This window comes from Cherax quadricarinatus, chromosome 40 (genome assembly GCF_038502225.1).
Source record: "Cherax quadricarinatus isolate ZL_2023a chromosome 40, ASM3850222v1, whole genome shotgun sequence".
In the NCBI taxonomy this organism is placed as follows: Eukaryota; Metazoa; Arthropoda; class Malacostraca; order Decapoda; family Parastacidae; genus Cherax; species Cherax quadricarinatus.
Genome location: NC_091331.1, coordinates 26,619,046 through 26,637,300, shown reverse-complemented (window position 1 = coordinate 26,637,300; position 18,255 = coordinate 26,619,046). Strand labels below are relative to the sequence as shown.

The 18,255-nt window shown below is 40.4% G+C and overlaps 1 protein-coding gene and 1 long non-coding RNA gene across 3 annotated transcripts in view; one reads left to right on the top strand and one right to left on the bottom strand.

Moving 5' to 3' along the window:
• Positions 1 to 18,255, top strand: part of LOC128687317 (golgin subfamily A member 4-like) — a 177,275-nt gene that overhangs the window by 38,356 nt on the left and 120,664 nt on the right. For both annotated transcript variants that reach the window (XM_070092798.1, XM_070092797.1), the window contains exon 3: positions 6,372 to 9,699. In XM_070092798.1, the coding sequence (XP_069948899.1) occupies positions 6,372 to 9,699 (3,328 nt within the window). The remainder of the gene's footprint in view (positions 1 to 6,371; positions 9,700 to 18,255) is intronic.
• Positions 1 to 18,255, bottom strand: part of LOC138853806 (uncharacterized) — a 73,262-nt gene that overhangs the window by 38,090 nt on the left and 16,917 nt on the right. Inside the window, exon 2 of the long non-coding RNA XR_011392974.1 lies at positions 982 to 1,137. This is a non-coding gene — a long non-coding RNA (uncharacterized lncRNA). The remainder of the gene's footprint in view (positions 1 to 981; positions 1,138 to 18,255) is intronic.

The following is an 18,255-nucleotide window of genomic DNA, read 5'->3' as shown; positions in this document are numbered from 1 at the left end:
CATAAGTGGGGCCAAGTAAACCAAGTCCTAATTGATATAAGCTGGGAAGATAGCCTAAGCAACACAGGCCCCCAACTTATGCCTAGAACAGATTAACTCTGTGGCACTTGTATGCTCAAGACATATTCCTTTAAGAAAAAGGAGGAGCAGATGTTAAATAGAAAGAGACAGGTGCTCCCCTTACAGGTGACGGAAAAGAATAACAGAGCGGCTAAAAGAGGCCAATATATCTGAAATGCGTAGGGAGACACTGGTCAGAGAAATAGCAAACATCGAACTAAAGCTAACGGAATCTTTTAGGAGTCAAGAATCGCAGGAAGACCTAAAAGCCATATATGAAATCGAAAGAAACCCAAAGTATTTCTTTTCTTATGCCAAATCAAAGTCGAGAACAACGTCCAGTATTGGGCCCCTACTTAAACAAGATAGGTCCTTCACAGATGACAGCAAGGAAATTAGTGAGCTACTTAATTCCCAATATGACTCAGTTTTTAGCAAGCCGCTACCCAGATTGAGAGTCGAAGATCTAAATGAATATTTTGTGAGAGAGCCACAGAATTTGGTAAACACAAGCCTATCTGACGTTATCCTGATGCCAAATGACTTCGAACGGTCGATCTTTGAAAGGGTCCTAAGAAGCAAGATCACCACCCATCTAGATACTCATCAATTACACAACCCAGGGCAACATGGGTTTAGAGCAGGTCGCTCCTGTCTGTCCCAACTACTGGATCACTATGATAAGGTCCTAGATGCACTAGAAGACAAAAAGAATGCAGATGTAATATACACAGACTTTGCAAAAGCCTTCGACATGTGTGACCATGGCGTAATAGCACGCAAAATGCGTGCTAAAGGAATAACAGGAAAAGTTGGTAGATAGATCTATAATTTCCTCACAAACAACACAGTAGTAGCCAACAGGGTAAAGTCTGAGGCGGCTACAGTGAAACGCTCTGTTTCGCAAGGCACAGTACTCACTCTCATCTTGTTCCTCATCCTCATATCTGACAGACAGGGATGAAAGCCACAGCACCATGTCTTCCTTTTCAGATGACACCCGAATCTGCATGACAGTGTCTTCCATTACAGACGCTGCAAGGCTCCAGGCAGAAATCAACCAAATCTTTCATTGGGCTGCAAAAAACAATGTGAAGTTCAATGATGAGAAATTTCAGTTACTCTGACATGGTAAACATGAGGAAATTAAAATTTCATCAGAGTATAAAACAAATTCCAACCACACAATAGAGCGAAAAACTAATGTTAAAGACCTGGGAGTGATCGTGTTGGAGGATCTCACCTTCAAGGACCATTAACATTGTATCAATCGCATCAGCTAGAAAAATGGTAGGATGGATAATGAGAACCTTTAAAACTAGGGATGCCAAGTCCATGATGACACTCTTCAGGTCACTTGTTCTATCTAGGCTGGAATATTGCTGCATACTAACAGCACCTTTCAAGGCAGGTGAAATTGCTGACCTAGAAAATGTACAGAGAACTATGGCATGCATAACTGAGATAAAACCTCCATTACTGGGAGTGCTTGAAGTTCCTGAACCTGTACTCCCTGAAATGGAAGCGGGAGAGATACATGATTATATACACCTGGAAAATCCTGTAGGGACTAGTACCAAACTTGCACACGAAAATCACTCCCTACAAAAGCAAAAGACTCGGCAGATGATGCAACATCCCCCCAATGAAAAGCAGGGGTGTCATTAGCATGTTAAGACAGCACAAGTGTCAGGGGCCCAAGACTGTTCAACTGCCTCCCCACATACTTAAGGGGGATTACCAATAGACCCCTGGCTGTCTTCAAGCAGGCACTGGACAAGCACCTAAAGTCGGTACCTGACCAGCCGGGCTGTGGTTCGTACGTTGGATTGCATGCAGCCAGCAGTAACAGCCAGGTTGATCAGGCCCTGATCCACCATGAGGCCTGGTCACAGACCAGGCCGCGGTGGCGTTGACCCCCGGAACACACTCTAGGTAAACTCCAGGTATGCTCTCAGTGGCCTTTATACACCCAACAACAACAACAGAACACCTCTCGTGAAATACATAATGAATTATTTTATTCATTCTAGAGAATGTCATGTTTCTATGTCATTAACTCGTCAATGGTGCAAACGTATATGTACGTTCACTACCCAAGTGCCTCGAATATTTTTTTTTTTTTATGCATATGAAGAGCACATTTTTCTAAGTCTTATAGGAAAAAAAATTAAGGTTATTACTTACAGAAATATGAGGCCAAGAAGTTGGCACTGGTGGCACTGGATGCTCACGTGACAGCAACATCGAGTCCTGCTGCTTGCAGAAGCGTTGCCGATATACCTTTTTTTTTTCTATCTTTCATATTTTATATAATTTTTATGATCTGATAATTACAATTTATCATAGTTTTTGTCATTTCTTAACCAATCTTTTTTGGGACACTAATATTAGGTACTGAAATTGTACTCAGATTGTCATAAACACACGACAGGTGGACATTTACACCTGCCTTGACCATTTACTATTGTCTTGGAATATGTACATTGTATTTATAGGTCCCAGCAATGTTTTAGATATGTGGAAGTAAAGAAGGAGGAGGAGGAGGAGGAGAAGAAGAAGAAGGGGGAAGAGGAGAAGAGTGAGGAGGAGAAGAACAAGGAGGAGGTGGAGGAGGATAAGGAGGAGGAGAAGGAGGAGGAGGAGGAGGAGAAGGAGGAGAAAGAGGAGGAGGAGAAGGAGGAGAAAGAGGAGGAGGAGAAGAAGGAGAAAGAGGAGGAGGAGAAGGAGGAGAAAGAGGAGGAGAAAGAGGAGGAGGAGGAGAAGGAGGAGAAAGAGGAGGAGGAGAAAGAGGAGGAGGAGAAGAAGGAGAAAGAGGAGGAGGAGAAGAAGGAGAAAGAGGAGGAGGAGAAGAAGGAGAAAGAGGAGGAGGAGAAGAAGGAGAAAGAGGAGGAGGAGAAGAAGGAGAAAGAGGAGGAGGAGAAGAAGGAGAAAGAGGAGGAGGAGAAGAAGGAGAAAGAGGAGGAGGAGAAGGAGAAAGAGGAGGAGGAGGAGAAAGAGGAGGAGGAGAAGAAGAAGGAGAAAGAGGAGGAGGAGAAGAAGGAGGAGAAAGAGGGGGAGGAGAAGAAGAAGGAGAAAGAGGAGGAGGAGAAGGAGAAAGAGGAGGAGGAGAAGGAGGAGAAAGAGGGGGAGGAGAAGGAGGAGAAAGAGGGGGAGGAGAAGGAGGAGAAGGAGGGGGAGGAGAAGGAGAAAGAGGGGGAGGAGAAGGAGAAAGAGGGGGAGGAGAAGGAGAAAGAGGGGGAGGAGAAAGAGGAGGAGGAGAAGGAGGAAGAGGAGGAGGAGAAGAAGGAGAAAGAGGAGGAGGAGAAGAAGGAGAAAGAGGAGGAGGAGAAGAAGTAGAAAGAGGAGGAGGAGAAGCAGGAGAAAGAGGAGGAGGAGAAGAAGGAGAAAGAGGAGGAGGAGAAGAAGGAGAAAGAGGAGGAGGAGAAGGAGAAAGAGGAGGAGAAGAATGAGGAGAAGAATGAGGAGAAGAATGAGGAGAAGAATGAGGAGAAGAATGAGGAGGAGAAAGAGGAGGAAGAGAAGAATGAGGAGGAGGAGGAGGAGAAGAATGAGGAGGAGGAGAAGAATGAGGAGGAGGAGGAGAAGAAGGAGGAGGAGGTGATGGTGGTGGTGGCGGCGCTGGTGGTGGTGGCGGCGGCAGTGGTGGTGGTGGTGGTGCTATAATAATAATACATAATAAGTTACCTGTCAAGCTCTCTGTCTGTCCGTCTAGCTCTGTCTCAGAGAGAACCACAACACTGCGTCATCACGTTTGCTCATACCTTCAAGCAGAGTATAGCACTTTGTCTGGATTTTTTGGGTTATCATAGGTAATTTACACTATGTATACTTGTATTTATGTGTACCTGTGAGACAGAGATACACATACACATACACAGACAAATGAAGCCAGGCTGCCAGCAGCCAGCCAGCCAGTCAGCCAGCCTGCTGAACAAGTATTATGTTCAAGCATTGTTTCTCTTTGCTTAGGGCATAGGTTATAAGACATTCTGAATGGGTGTTGCACATGGGTTATCAAGTTTTTTTTGTTGTTTCCTCGACCACTTATGGCCACATCCACCTCAAAGCCACTAAACGTGGGGTCATCATAACTTTTCTCTTAAAATGGGAGAGTTAATACTAAACGAAAGCAATGAATCCCAGGTGTTTGCTGTACTGTTTGCTCTAGTTGGTGCACATTTGAACTGGTGTTCCCACAAGGTACTTAGTGGTCCCAGATTTTTTAATACAGTGCACACTGAGTGTTATGACCCATTCTGTGCTGACAAGGCATCTCAGGCCAATCGTGCCATATTCGAAGGCAGGAGAAGTAAAATGTTATATACATTTGAGGCACTAGCGGTAAGAATGTATATAAATGTTTGGACCATTTACGGGTTAATATTGTTTATTAAGTCATATTAGTTGAATTGTGATAGATAAATAAGCTGTAGAGTTATTAGTGTCATATTCTCCAACAATAAACTTGCCTCCCTCTCCTCTCTGCCTCGTCCACCATGCACCAACATGAGTCTTCAATAAAGGTAAGTGTGATGTTAAATGTTCATCTATACATTTGATTAGTGCTTTATATTTATTTACTCTTCTTTTCTGCATGTAAATCTATTTTTAAGCTAGGGAAGTGACCCCTGATAAGGACTTGGTACCTAGAGTCCTTATGGAGGGGGATTCCCTTTCCAAACAATAACCTCTCTTCCCTCTCCCTTCCTCCCTGTCTTCCATCTATCAGCAACAGCCTTCAATAAAGGCAAGTGTCATGTTGAATGTTCATTCTTTTGTGCATGTAAATCTATCTTTAAGGTAAAAAAATTTTTTTTGTTAATACTTCTGGGTGTCTGGAACGGATTATTTGGATTTACATTATTTCTTATGGGGAAAATGGTTTCCGTTTTCACCGATAACTCTGAAACAGATTAAACGCGAAAACCGAGGGTCCACCGTATATATTTTTGATTCTGATAATTACAATTTATAATAGTTCTTGTGATTTCATAGCCAATCTTTGTTCTGACACTAATATTAGGTACTGAAATAGTACTCAAATAGTCACAATTACACAGACAGGTGTATACTTGGAGTATACCTTGAAACATGGTGTTATGACAAGTGTCAATAAACTGTTGACAGCCCATTGACACTTGATTGCACACTGCTCCAGGGAACCCTCGCTTTGTTTTCACTGTTACACACAAACATGTCTGCCTATCTATCTGTTTGTTTGTCTAGCTCTGCTTATCTGTTTCTGCCTGTGTGTGTGTGTGTGTGTGTGTGTGTGTGTGTGTGTCTTATCTCTGTCCCAGGAAGTGTCTCATAATACTGTTGGCTTACGAGCTGCTCGCTGATTCTTGAGCAAGTGAAAATGCATACTCCTTTATGGTTGTTTATGTCTTAGATCTACAAGCACAGTATAGCACTTTGCCTGGAGTTTTTGGGTTATCCTAGGTAATTTACACTGTATAATAGCTGGACTTGTGTGTACATGTGTGAGAGAGAGAGAGAGAGAGATATAGACAGACAGCCAAAGCAAGCCAGCCAGCCGGGCAGCCTGCCGAATACATAAATAAGAACATAAGAAAGAAAGAACACTGCAGCAGGCCTAATGGCCCATGCAAGGCAAGTCTGTCACCCCTTAGCTTAGACCAGTGACCCACCTAGTCAGGTCACATCTACTGAAGGAAGGAGCACAGCATCAGATCTAGTAGCACAAGCTAGTCAGGTCCGACTCATACCCACCCACACCCACTTGTGTATTTAACCTATTTTTACTTTACTCTTAAAAGGGAAGTGTTAATGTGACACGACGTCAATGAATCCCTGGTGTTTGCTACGCTATTTGCTTTAGCTGGCGCTCAATTGAATTGGTGCTCCCACAAGGTACTAAGTGGTCCCAGATTTTATTAATACTGCACACACCTAGTGTTAAGACCCAATCTCTCATGTCTAGGCAACTCGGGCCTGTCGCTCCAGTTTTGAAAGACTGAAAAATCATTGATCTATGTTTGGAGTGCTACACACGCAAGCGTATATCTACGTTTGGACAGTTTAAGGGTTAAAATTTGGGAGTTTGATAATATATCAAATAATTTAGTGTGGAGAGCTAAAACTGTCTTTTAATTCATCATTACACTAAGTAGGAGCCATTGTTCTGTGTCACAGTAACAGCCCCTACAGTTGTAACACTGAGTTGGTGGAGGGATCCATCACTGTACGTCGTGTGAATGTATATGAAAAAGTATTGATAACTTTTTTTGTGTTATCCATAGTATCCATTAGAGCAAATAAAATAGTTTTTTTTTTTTTCTTTTCAGGTTTTGGATGTTGAAGTTGTTGGCTCGTGTGGTGAGAAAAGTGTAGTGCAACTTTTTAATAAAGGTCAAAACATTGCATGCATTTCTTCACGCCCACTACAAGAAATTCAGTTGTTTCATAATGTAGTGGAAGAGTCATCTGACTTAAAAGGCTCAAATTTATTGAAAAAATCTTGTGTTTCACGTAAAGCAGACAGTAAAGGGACAGCAGATGAATTTGCAAATAAGAGTGAACTAAAACATTGTGTAGAAGATATTGAGTCAAGAAATAGTGACATGCAAATTTTGCATATTTCAGATCAATGTCCCAAACAAGTGGTTGATTGTTTAACTAAAGGCACTAACTGGAATTCTGTAGAGCCATCTGTAGCTATTACCAGTCAGTTTAAAGATGAGATGGGAGGTCTTTTGCTTAAAACTGTCACGAGAGATGTTTGTGAAATTTTACAGAGCAAAGCTGTTGGACATTCATATGAAGATTTATCAATGCAGGACAATCTAGAAGAGGAAAGTGAACATTTCTCAAATGCTTCCACAAAGGACTTTTTAAAGGTTCCTCAAGCATCTGTTGATGTAATTTCTCCTAAAAGTTGTGAAGAATCCATTATATCTGATGAGAAGTCTGTAGAAGACTCAGAAAAGATGGTCAAAGAGGAGTGTGTTCATACTGAAGAAGAATCAGATAATGATGCTGATATTGGTAAGTGTTCAGAAAAGTCTGTAGCTCAAACGATGATTCAGGAATTAAACACTGACAGATCTACATGTAAACTAGGTGTACAAAATTCAGATTCAAAATGCCATAAGGAAGCTCAAGGGAAAAGGGGGCTTATGTATATTAATGAGAGGGAAAAGCCTGAGGAGCCAGAGTTTGAAATTGAAATAAAAGCTGCTGTTGCTAAGCCTATTTCTTCATCTCCGTTGTGGGTGAAGATGGAAAATAACAAAGAAAAGACTTGTGACCAGGGGGAAGTTAGCACTCTATCATCTCTGGAAATAGAGACCCAAGAAAGTGCAGTATGCAGAAATCAGGAAGTAAGCATGTTACAAGAATCATTTAAAAATTTAAAAATCTCTGACTCAAAGCAATTACAAGATAGTCAGTCAGAATGCCTCAAAGAAATTTCTGTGGTTAACACTTACCATAAACCAGTATGTGATGGTTCTCTTAATTCAGATATTCTTAAAAAAGTTTCAAAAAATAATCTAGAACTGCAAGCAAAAAGTGAGGTAAATGTTACAAAAAGTTACGACAGTATTTCCATAAATTATCACCCCAAGTTTGAAAAAGACTGTGCTGCTCAAGAATTGAAATCAGATGAGGCAGAAACACTCACTGTTTGTGCTTTACATGAAAATGCTAATTTGGCATCTAATTTTAGTGATGTTACTGATGATGAATGGGAAACAAAAGGTTATAATTCTGAAAAGAAAATGGAAGACTGTTCATTAGGGCCGGTATCAGAAGTGCTTGTAAGCCAGGATATAAATTTATCAGAAGTAGGGAAAAAAAAGTATAAATATGAGATACTTGAAGAAAAGATTATTGTTGAAGATATTCAGCTGTCAAGTGTTGGTATAAAATGGAAACATTGCTTACCACTATTGACTGAAAGAATGTCATCTGCAGAAGAGAACTCAGACACCCTTGTTGCTTCCAGTAAAAATGCAAAAGCTCACCAGGAGTCTGCAAATGAACAGTTGAGTACTTCAAAGACAACTTCATTTGAAAATAATGTGTCCGGAGAGTCTTTCGTTAAGTATGACACTAACCAGTTGCAGAGAGATGCACATAGAAGTAGAGATTATTTATATGATGAGAGATATCCAGTGGTAAAAACTGTTCCTCAGGATTTTAAAGAAACTTGTATTCCTGGAGAGAGAGAGACAAAGAATGTACAAGAACCACCACAGCTTGGTATAGAAGATGGACTACCTGAGAATGTGATTACTGGCTCATCTACATCAAAAAATTTGTATGTAAAAAGTGTTTTTGAAAGCAAAAATGTTAGCAATACTTACAGAGAATCTCAAATTGAGAATGATTTAGGAAGCTGCAAACTCGAAAACACACGTGGGAACTTCAGATGCATCTCTGATGAAAAAGCTGAAGGTAATCTTGCAGATTTGTGTATTGAAGATAAATTCCAAGAAAATACTTTACATGAAGAATCTAAGACCATGAATTCTAATAATAACTTCAATGAAATTAATTCAGCATCTGGAAACTCATCAAAAGCATATACTGGCATGTATAAAAGCTTAGACGTGAAAGATGTGCTGAATTATTGGCAACCCAAGACTGCATCTGGAAAACTATTTGCTAATTATGAATATAAAATATCACAGAAAAGTAATATTTCCAAACATTTTCAAGTTTGGGATGTAACTGAATACTTGACAGCAAATAATGTGTGTGAAACATTACAGAAGGGGGATGTATCCAGAAACTTTGAGGAAAAGGATGCACAAAAAGTTAAATTAGCAAGTAACTTGTGCAAAGAGGAATGGGATGAATCTAAGATGAAAATTGAGGATGCACATGAAGATCTTGTAAAGGGAAGCATGCCTGAAAAAATGTTGGAGGAAAAATGTTTTGAAAGTATTTGTAGTAAGAATGTGCGTAAAGATAAACCGAAAGTTAATATGCCTGAAGACTCTCAAGAAAGGATTAAATCTGAGAACTTGGAAGTTCAAGATGTACAGGAGAACTCAGAAAAAATAAATGTTCAGCATTCATTTATTAAAAATGTATTTGAAGAAATACTTAATGGTGCACTTCAAAAATTAGAAGTTACTGATGTGGCAGCAAAAACAGTCAACCACAGTGTTTTTAAAGAGCTTGAAAATAATGCAGATACAAATTCACAAGTTGAGAGTAGCACAGAGAGATTGCAGACTTTAAGTGTTTATGATCATAAGCAAGTTAAGGACTTGCCTACTAAAGCAGATATTGGAAATGTTCTTGGACTTGGCCAAGATGAGAATGTGCCAAGTGACTTGCAGGTAATTAATGGACTGGAATGTATAAAGAATTCCTGCAGCGATGAACAGATAAAATGTCTGTTCATTGATTTAAAAGTGCCCAAGGGTCAGGAAAACTCCGAGAATGAATATATTCGTGAAAAGTCAAAGGCTGTGGACATTACTAATTCCTCAGTGGCTTGTGATATGATTGTGGATTTGCAGACAGTGGATGCTAGGAGTTATTTGCCAGTTTGTACTCTGGATTCCAAGAATATGCACAATGATGTTACCATGGAGAAAATGGAATCCCTACAGAGAGTCACTGAAGAAGCAACTGGGGAACACAACCAACAATTCAGTGGTAAGAGTTTAATTGTTAATTCTGTGCATTTCTTGTATGGCATGATTTTTTTAGTCAGAGTTTTGAGTTGAAACAGACAGTACAGCTTGAGTCTCAATATTTCTTTCTTGAGGTTTGATGACATATTTAATAGTGGTGTCATGAACTTATGATGAATTTTATGTATTTTTTAAGCTCTTTTGTTGTTTTTGTGGGTTGTAGTTTTAATGTGTGAAGACTAGGAAAATATGATGAGCAGGGCCTTCTGCTCATCATTTTTTTTTTTTATATGTATTCCACATTTGCATTGAATTATTTTATAAAGAAGACTGTGTCAGGTGCTGCACTTAGTTATTGTACCAATATTGTGTAACTGTAAAAGTTGATAAATAAGAGAAACATACATTAAGAGATTGAAAATGGAGTGTGTGGGGAAGTTCTGATGGCAGATATTGTGACTGAAAATGGAATATGAGGGGAAATGGAAGGCTGATAGCAGACAAGAAGTTCTAAAATGCCTAAATTAAATTAAAATGAAAATTATATCTTGATTTAACTCTTTCACTGTCGGTCCCGTGATATTAAGGCTTGCAAGCCAGTGTCCATCCCGTAATAGTACGCTAAACTGTGGGAGAGACCAACAGAATTCTTTTATAGGTAGTAGGTTGGTAGACAGCAACCATTTAGGGAGGTACTATTGTCCTACCAAGTGAGTGTAAAAAGGAAGCCTGTATTTGTTTTACATGATGGTAGGATTGCTGGTGTCTCTTTTTTCTGTCTGATAAACGAGTTATAGTAACCGTATATGCAGCTGGAGAAGAGAGAAGTGTAGAGGAGAGAGAGAGAGGTTTTGGGAAATGTTGAATGAGTGCATGGGGAGATTTGAACCAAGTGTGAGAGTACTTGTGGTTGGGGATTTCAGTGCTAAAGTGGGTAAAAATGTTGTGGAGAGAGTAGTAGGTAAATTTGGGGTGCCAGAGATAAATGAAAATGAGGAGCCTTTAATTGAGCTATGTGTAGAAAGAGGTTTGATAATAAGTAATACATATTTTATGAAAAAGAGGATAAATATACAAGGTATGATATAGTACGTAATGAAAGTAGTTTGTTAGATTATATATTGGTGCATAAAAGGTTGATGGGTAGGCTTCAGGATGTACATGTTTATAGAGGGGCAATGATATATTGGATCATTATTTAGTTGTAGCTACAGTTAGAGTAAGAGGTAGATGGGACAAAAGGAAAATGGCAACAAGAAGTAAGAGAGGTGAAAATGTGTAGACTAAGGGAGAAAGAAGTTCGGGTGACATATAAGCAACTATTGGCAGAAAGGTGGGCTAGTACATGTATGAGTAGTGGGGGGGGGGGTTGAAGAGGGTTGGAATAGTTTAAAAAATGCAGTATTAGAATGTGGGGCAGATGTTTATGGCTATAATAAGAGGGTGGGTGCAGGAGGAAAGAGGAGTGATTGGTGGAATGATGAAATAAAGGGTGTGATAAGAGAGAAAAAGGTAGCTTATGAGGGGTTTTTACAAAACAGAAGTGTTTTAAGAAGAGCAGAGTATATGGAGAGTAAAAGAAAGGTGAGGAGAGTGGTGAGAGTGTAAAAGGAGAGCAGATGATAGTGAGAGAGGCACTGTCAAGAAATTTTGATGAAAATAAGGAAAAATTTTGGAGTGAGATAAGCAAGTTAAGAAAGCCTAAGGAACGAATGGATTTGTTAGTTAAAAACAGAGTAGGGGAGTTAGTAGATGGGGGGATGGAGGTATTGGGTTGATGGCAGGAATATTTTGAAGAACTTTCAAATGTCCATGAAGAAAGGGAGGTGGTAATTTCATGCACTGGCCAGGGAGGTATACCATCTTCGAGGAGCGAAGAAGAGCAGGATGTGAGTGTAGGGGAGGTGCGTGAGGCATTACGTAGAATGAATGGGGGTAAAGCAGCTGGAACTGATGGGATCATGACAGAAATGTTAAAAGCAGGAGGGGGATATAGTGTTTGGTATTTTTGTTTAATGTATGAAAGAGGGGAAGGTACCTAGGAATTAGCAGAGAGCATGTATAATTCCTTTATATAAAGGGAAAGGGGACAAAAGAGTGTAAAAATTCTAGAGGAATAAGTTTACTGAGTATACCAGGAAAAGTGTACGGTAGGGTTATTATTGAAAGAATTAGAGGTAAGACAGAATGTAGGATTGCGGATGAGCAAGAAGGTTTTAGAGTGGGTAGGGGATGTGTAGATCAAGTGTTTACATTGAAGCTTATATGTGAACAGTATTTAGATAAAGGTAGGGAAGTTTTCATTGCATTTATGGGTTTAGAAAAGGCATATGATAGTGGATAGGGGAGCAATATGGCAGATGTTGCAAATAGTATATGGAATAGGTAGTAAGTTACTAAATGCTGTAAAGAGTTTTTATGAGGATAGTGAGGCTTACTTTAGGGTGTGTAAGAGAGAGGGAGATTACTTCCCATTAAAAGTAGGTCTTAGACAGGGATGTGTAATGTTGCCATGGTTGTTTAATACAGTGGAACCTCTACTTGGGAGTTTAATCCATTCCATGACCTTGCTTGCAACTGGATTTGCTAGTTTCCAGAGTCAATTTTCCTCATTTAAATTAACTGAAATGCAATTAATCCATTCCAGTGGAATTCTGTGCTTCAATAATTTCACTAATATGAACTCTATGGCTTATTTATCTATCTCACTTCATCTAATATGACATCATAAACAATATAAATAGCAAAGAAACCTGATATATACTCTAGAATGAATAAAATGTCATTACAGTGGACCCTCGAGTTTCGGCAGCATCGACTTTCGTGAAATTCGATTTTCTGCAAGTTTTTCTTTTGGCAAAATTTGGCCTCGAGTTTCGTGATTAGACTTGTGGTTCAGCCACCGTAAATAACCCGTCCACCCGTCACCGCGCACACAAAGCCTGTCTCCCACGCCATTCACCAACACGTGACCATCACCCCGTGGGTTCATACTTAATAATCCATTGTTTTTTGTGATTGCAACTGCTAAATAAGTCACCATGGGCCCAAGGAAAGCTAGTGCAAGCCCTTTGGTAAAGAAAGTGAGGAACACGATCGAATTCAAGAAGGAAATCATAGAAAATTATGAGTGGAGTGCATGTTACAGAGCTTGCCAGGATGTATGGCAAACCCCATTCAACCATCACTTCGATCGTGGCGAAAGGAAAGGAAATAAAGTGTACTGTTGTTGCAAAAGGGGTGGATATGCTGACAAAAAGGAGATCACAAATCCTCAAAGAAGTGGAGAGGTTATTGTTGGTGTGGATTACCGAAAAACAGTTAGCAGGAGATAGTGTTACGCAGTCGATAGTATGTGAAAAGGCAAGGCAGTTGCATGACGATCTCGTAAAGAAAATGCCTGCAACAAGTGGTGATGCTTATGATTTTAAGGCCAGCAAAGGTTGGTTTTGAGAGATTTAAGAAGCGTAGTGGCATTCACAGTGTGGTAAGGTATGGTGAGGCTGCCAGTTCTGACAAAATTGCAGCTGAGAAGTTTGTACAAGAGTTTAAGGAGTGCGTAGACACTGGAGAATTCAAACCCCAACAAGTGTTTAATTGTGACGAAACAGGCCTCGTTCGGAAGAAAATGCCAAAGAGGACCTACGTCACGCAGGAGGAAACGGCACTCCCAGGACACAAGCCTATGAAGGATAGGCTTACTCTCATGTTTTGTAGTAATGCTAGTGGGGATTTTAAAGTGAAGCCTTTACTGGTGTATCACTCTGAAAATGCCAGTGTTTTCAAGAAATACAGTGTTGCCAAGAGTAATTTGTGTGTGATGTGGAAGGCTAACAGTAAGGCATGGGTCACAAGGGGTATTTTCCCATTCTCATGTAACATCATTTTGAGAAGAAATGATGCTCTGAGTGAAGGCAATGGAAATAAGTCACTCTGACTTTTTTGGGTTATCCAAGGTTCTCTACACATATGTTATGTATGATAATCTATGTAACTGTATTTGTGTATACCTGAATAAACTTACTTACATACATACGAAAGGAATAATTTTCTACAGTTACCCCCAGTAACACATTTTCTCTTATGTTAGATTAGAGAAAATGTTATTCTTGGCATCACTTGTACAAGTTATCTGGCTACCACATCTCATATTTGTGTTTATTTAGTCTATTGTAGGGTGTATTTATCATCTTTTTACGTTATGTATCGTGTTTATTATATAATTTTGAAAAAAAAAATTCATGGATGGAATAATGAAAATGTGTATATTAACGTAATATACAACATTTAATGAGACTCGGTGATTATTATTATTATTATTATTATTATTAGCATTTCTAATATGGCGTCACTTGTGCAAGTCGTCTGCTACCACATCTCATATTTATGTTTATTTATTCTATTGTGGGGTGTATTTATCATCTTTTTATGTTATGTATCATGTTTATTATATAATTTTGAAAAAATATCATAGATGGATTAATGAAAATGTATATTTAACGTAATATACGACATTTAAATGAGACTCGATTATCATCATTACTAATATGACGTCTGGAGACATAAGACACTCTTACTGATTTTAATGTGTACCTGCATGCCAGCACAGTATGTAAGTTTATTTAAGTACAGGTATACATAAGTATAATTATCAGAGTATATATAAAATATGAAATAACTTATAAAAACATTTGAAATTTTGGAGTTTCCAGACAAAATGGAGAGACTTAGTGCTTACTGAGCTCACGAAGAATGTAAACAAACAAGGTGGGGCGCGGTGACTGTATTAGAAAGTCAGGTGGGGGGAGCCGTATAGCGAGTTTTGGTCATAATTTGAAATAACCGTATTAGCGGAACGCCGTAAAGTGAAACGCCGTAAAGCGGGGCCCTGCTGTATATATATATATATATATATATATATATATATATATATATACAGTGGACCCCCGCATACCGGACGCATCGCATACCGTACAATCCGCATACCGGACGCTTTGATCGCAAAAATTTTGCCTCGCATACCGCCCAAAAACCCGCTCACCGCCCTTCGTCCGAGACGCGTCCAATGTGCGGCCTGAGCCACGCTCACATGTTCCGCCGGTGGCATTGTTTACCAGCCAGCCTCCGCGGTAACATCCAAGCATACAATCGGAACATTTCGTATTATTACAGTGTTTTTGGTGATTTTTTCTGGAAAATAAGTGACCATGGGCCCCAAGAAAGCTTCTAGTGCCAACCCTACAGAAATAAGGGTGAGAATTACTATGGAGATGAAGAAAAAGATCATTGATAAGTATGAAAGTGGAGTGTGTGTCTCCGAGCTGGCCAGGTTGTATAATAAACCCCAATCAACCATCGCTACTATTGGTGGTACAGCTGCTGCTGCTGCTGTACCACCGTCAGCTGCTGCTGCACTGTCAGCTGCTGCTGCACTGTCAGCTGCTGCTGCTGTACCACCGTCAGCTGCTGCTGCTGTTGCTGTAGTACCGTCTGCTGCTGCTGTAGCATCGTCTGCTGCTGCTGTAGCATCGTCTGCTGCTGCTGTAGCATCGTCTGCTGCTGCTGTAGCATCGTCTGCTGCTGCTGTAGCATCGTCTGCTGCTGCTGTAGCATCGTCTGCTGCTGCTGTAGCATCGTCTGCTGCTGCTGTAGCATCGTCTGCTGCTGCTGTAGCATCGTCTGTTGCTGCTGTAGCATCGTCTGTTGCTGCTGTACCACCGTCAGCTGCTGCTGCTGCTGTAGCATCGTCTGCTGCTGCTGTAACATCGTCAGTTGCTGCTGTAGCATCGTCTGCTGCTGCTGTAGCATCGTCTGTTGCTGCTGTAGCATCGTCTGTTGCTGCTGTACCACCGTCAGCTGCTGCTGCTGCTGTAGCATCGTCTGCTGCTGCTGCTGCTGCTGTAGCATCGTCTGCTGCTGCTGCTGCTGTAGCATTGTCTGCTGCTGCTGTAACATCGTCAGTTGCTGCTGTAGCATCGTCTGCTGCTGCTGTAGCATCGTCTGTTGCTGCTGTAGCATCGTCTGTTGCTGCTGTACCACCGTCAGCTGCTGCTGCTGCTGTAGCATCGTCTGCTGCTGCTGTAGCATCGTCTGTTGCTGCTGTAGCATCGTCTGTTGCTGCTGTACCACCGTCAGCTGCTGCTGCTGCTGTAGCATCGTCTGCTGCTGCTGCTGCTGCTGCTGTACCACCGTTGTTGGTGTGGCTTATTGAGAATACCAAGAAACAATTAACCCCAGAGGATTTGCCACCCAGGATAACCCAAGAAAGTCAGTGTCATCGAAGACTGTCTAACTTATTTCCATTGGGGTCCTTAATCTTGTCTCCCAGGATGCAACCCACACCAGTCGACTAACACCCAGGTGAACAGGGAAAATGCCTGGAACTAGTGCTCATATTGGTGAATTTAGAGCCAGCAAAGGTTGGTTTGAGAGATTCAAGAATCGTAGTGGCATACACAGTGTGATAAGGCCTGTTCTGGAAGAAAATACCAAACAGGACCTACAGTACTCAGGAGGAAAAGGCACTCCCAGGACACAGTGTCTCATAAGTCATTGCTGCATCTTCAATAAAGGTAAGTGTCATTTATTCTTCATTTAGTAGAGTAGTACATGCACAATATATATTGTGCATGTACTACTCTACTATTGTGCATGTATCCTTCTCTCTGTGTGTAGGAAAATGTATATTTCATGTGGTAAAAATTTTTTTTTTCATACTTTTGGGTGTCTTGCACGGATTAACTTGATTTCCATTATTTCTTATGGGGAAAATTCATTCGCATACCGAACATTTCGCATAACAGCCAGCCCTCTTGCACGGATTAAGGTCGCTATGCGGGGGTCCACTGTGTATATACATATATATATATATATATATATTTATATATATATTTATATATATATTTATATATATATTTTTTTTTTTTTTTTTTTCAACAAGTCGGCCGTCTCCCACCGAGGCAGGGTGACCCAAAAAAGAAAGAAAATCCCCAAAAAGAAAATACTTTCATCATCATTCAACACTTTCACCACACTCGCACATTATCACTGTTTCTGCAGAGGTGCTCAGAATACAACAGTCTAGAAGCATACACATATAAAGATACACAACATATCCCTCCAAACTGCCAATATCCCAAACCCCTCCTTTAAAGTGCAGGCATTGTACTTCCCATTTCCAGGACTCAAGTCCGACTATATGAAAATAACCGGTTTCCTTGAATCCCTTCACTAAATATTACCCTGCTCACACTCCAACAGATCATCAGGTCCCAAGTACCATTCGTCTCCATTCACTCCTATCTAACATGCTCACGCACGCTTGCTGGAAGTCCAAGCCCCTTGCCCACAAAACCTCCTTTACCCCCTCTCTCCAACCCTTTCAAGGACGACCCCTACCCCACCTTCCTTCCCCTATAGATTTATATGCTTTCCATGTCATTCTACTTTGATCCATTCTCTCTAAATGACCAAACCACCTCAACAACCCCTCTTCTGCCCTCTGACTAATACTTTTATTAACTCCACACCTCCTAATTTCCACACTCCGAATTTTCTGCATAATATTTACACCACACATTGCCCTTAAACAGGACATCTCCACTGCCTCCAACCATCTCCTCGCTGCTGCATTTACCACCCAAGCTTCACACACATATAAGAGTGTTGGTACTACTATACTTTCATACATTCCCTTCTTTGCCTCCATAGATAACGTTTTTTGACTCCACATATACCTCAATGCACCACTCACCTTTTTTCCCTCATCAATTCTATGATTAACCTCATCCTTCATAAATCCATCCGCCGACACGTCAACTCCCAAGTATCTGAAAACATTCACTTCTTCCATACTCCTCCTCCCCAATTTGATATCTAATTTTTCTTTATCTAAATCATTTGACACCCTCATCACCTTACTCTTTTCTATGTTCACTTTCAACTTTCTACCTTTACACACATTCCCAAACTCATCCACTAACCTTTGCAATTTTTCTTTAGAATCTCCCATAAGCACAGTATCATCAGCAAAAAGTAACTGTGTCAATTCCCATTTTGAATTAGATTCCCCAAAATTTAATCCCACCCCTCTCCCGAACACCCTAGCATTTACTTCCTTTACAACCCCATCTATAAATATATTAAACAACCATGGTGACATTACACATCCCTGTCTAAGACCTACTTTTACCGGGAAGTAGTCTCCCTCTCTTCTACACACCCTAACCTGAGCCTCACTATCCTCATAAAAACTCTTTACAGCATTTAATAACTTACCACCTATTCCATATACTTGCAACATCTGCCACATTGCTCCTCTATCCTCTCTATCATATGCCTTTTCTAAATCCATAAATGCAATAAAAACTTCGCTATCTTTATCTAAATACTGTTCACATATATGCTTCAATGTAAACACCTGATCTACACATCCCCTACCCACTCTGAAACCTCCTTGCTCATCCGCAATTCTACATTCTGTCTTACCTCTAATTCTTTCAATTATAACCCTACCGTACACTTTTCCTGGTATACTCGGTAAGCTTATTCCTCTATAATTTTTACAGTCTCTTTTGTC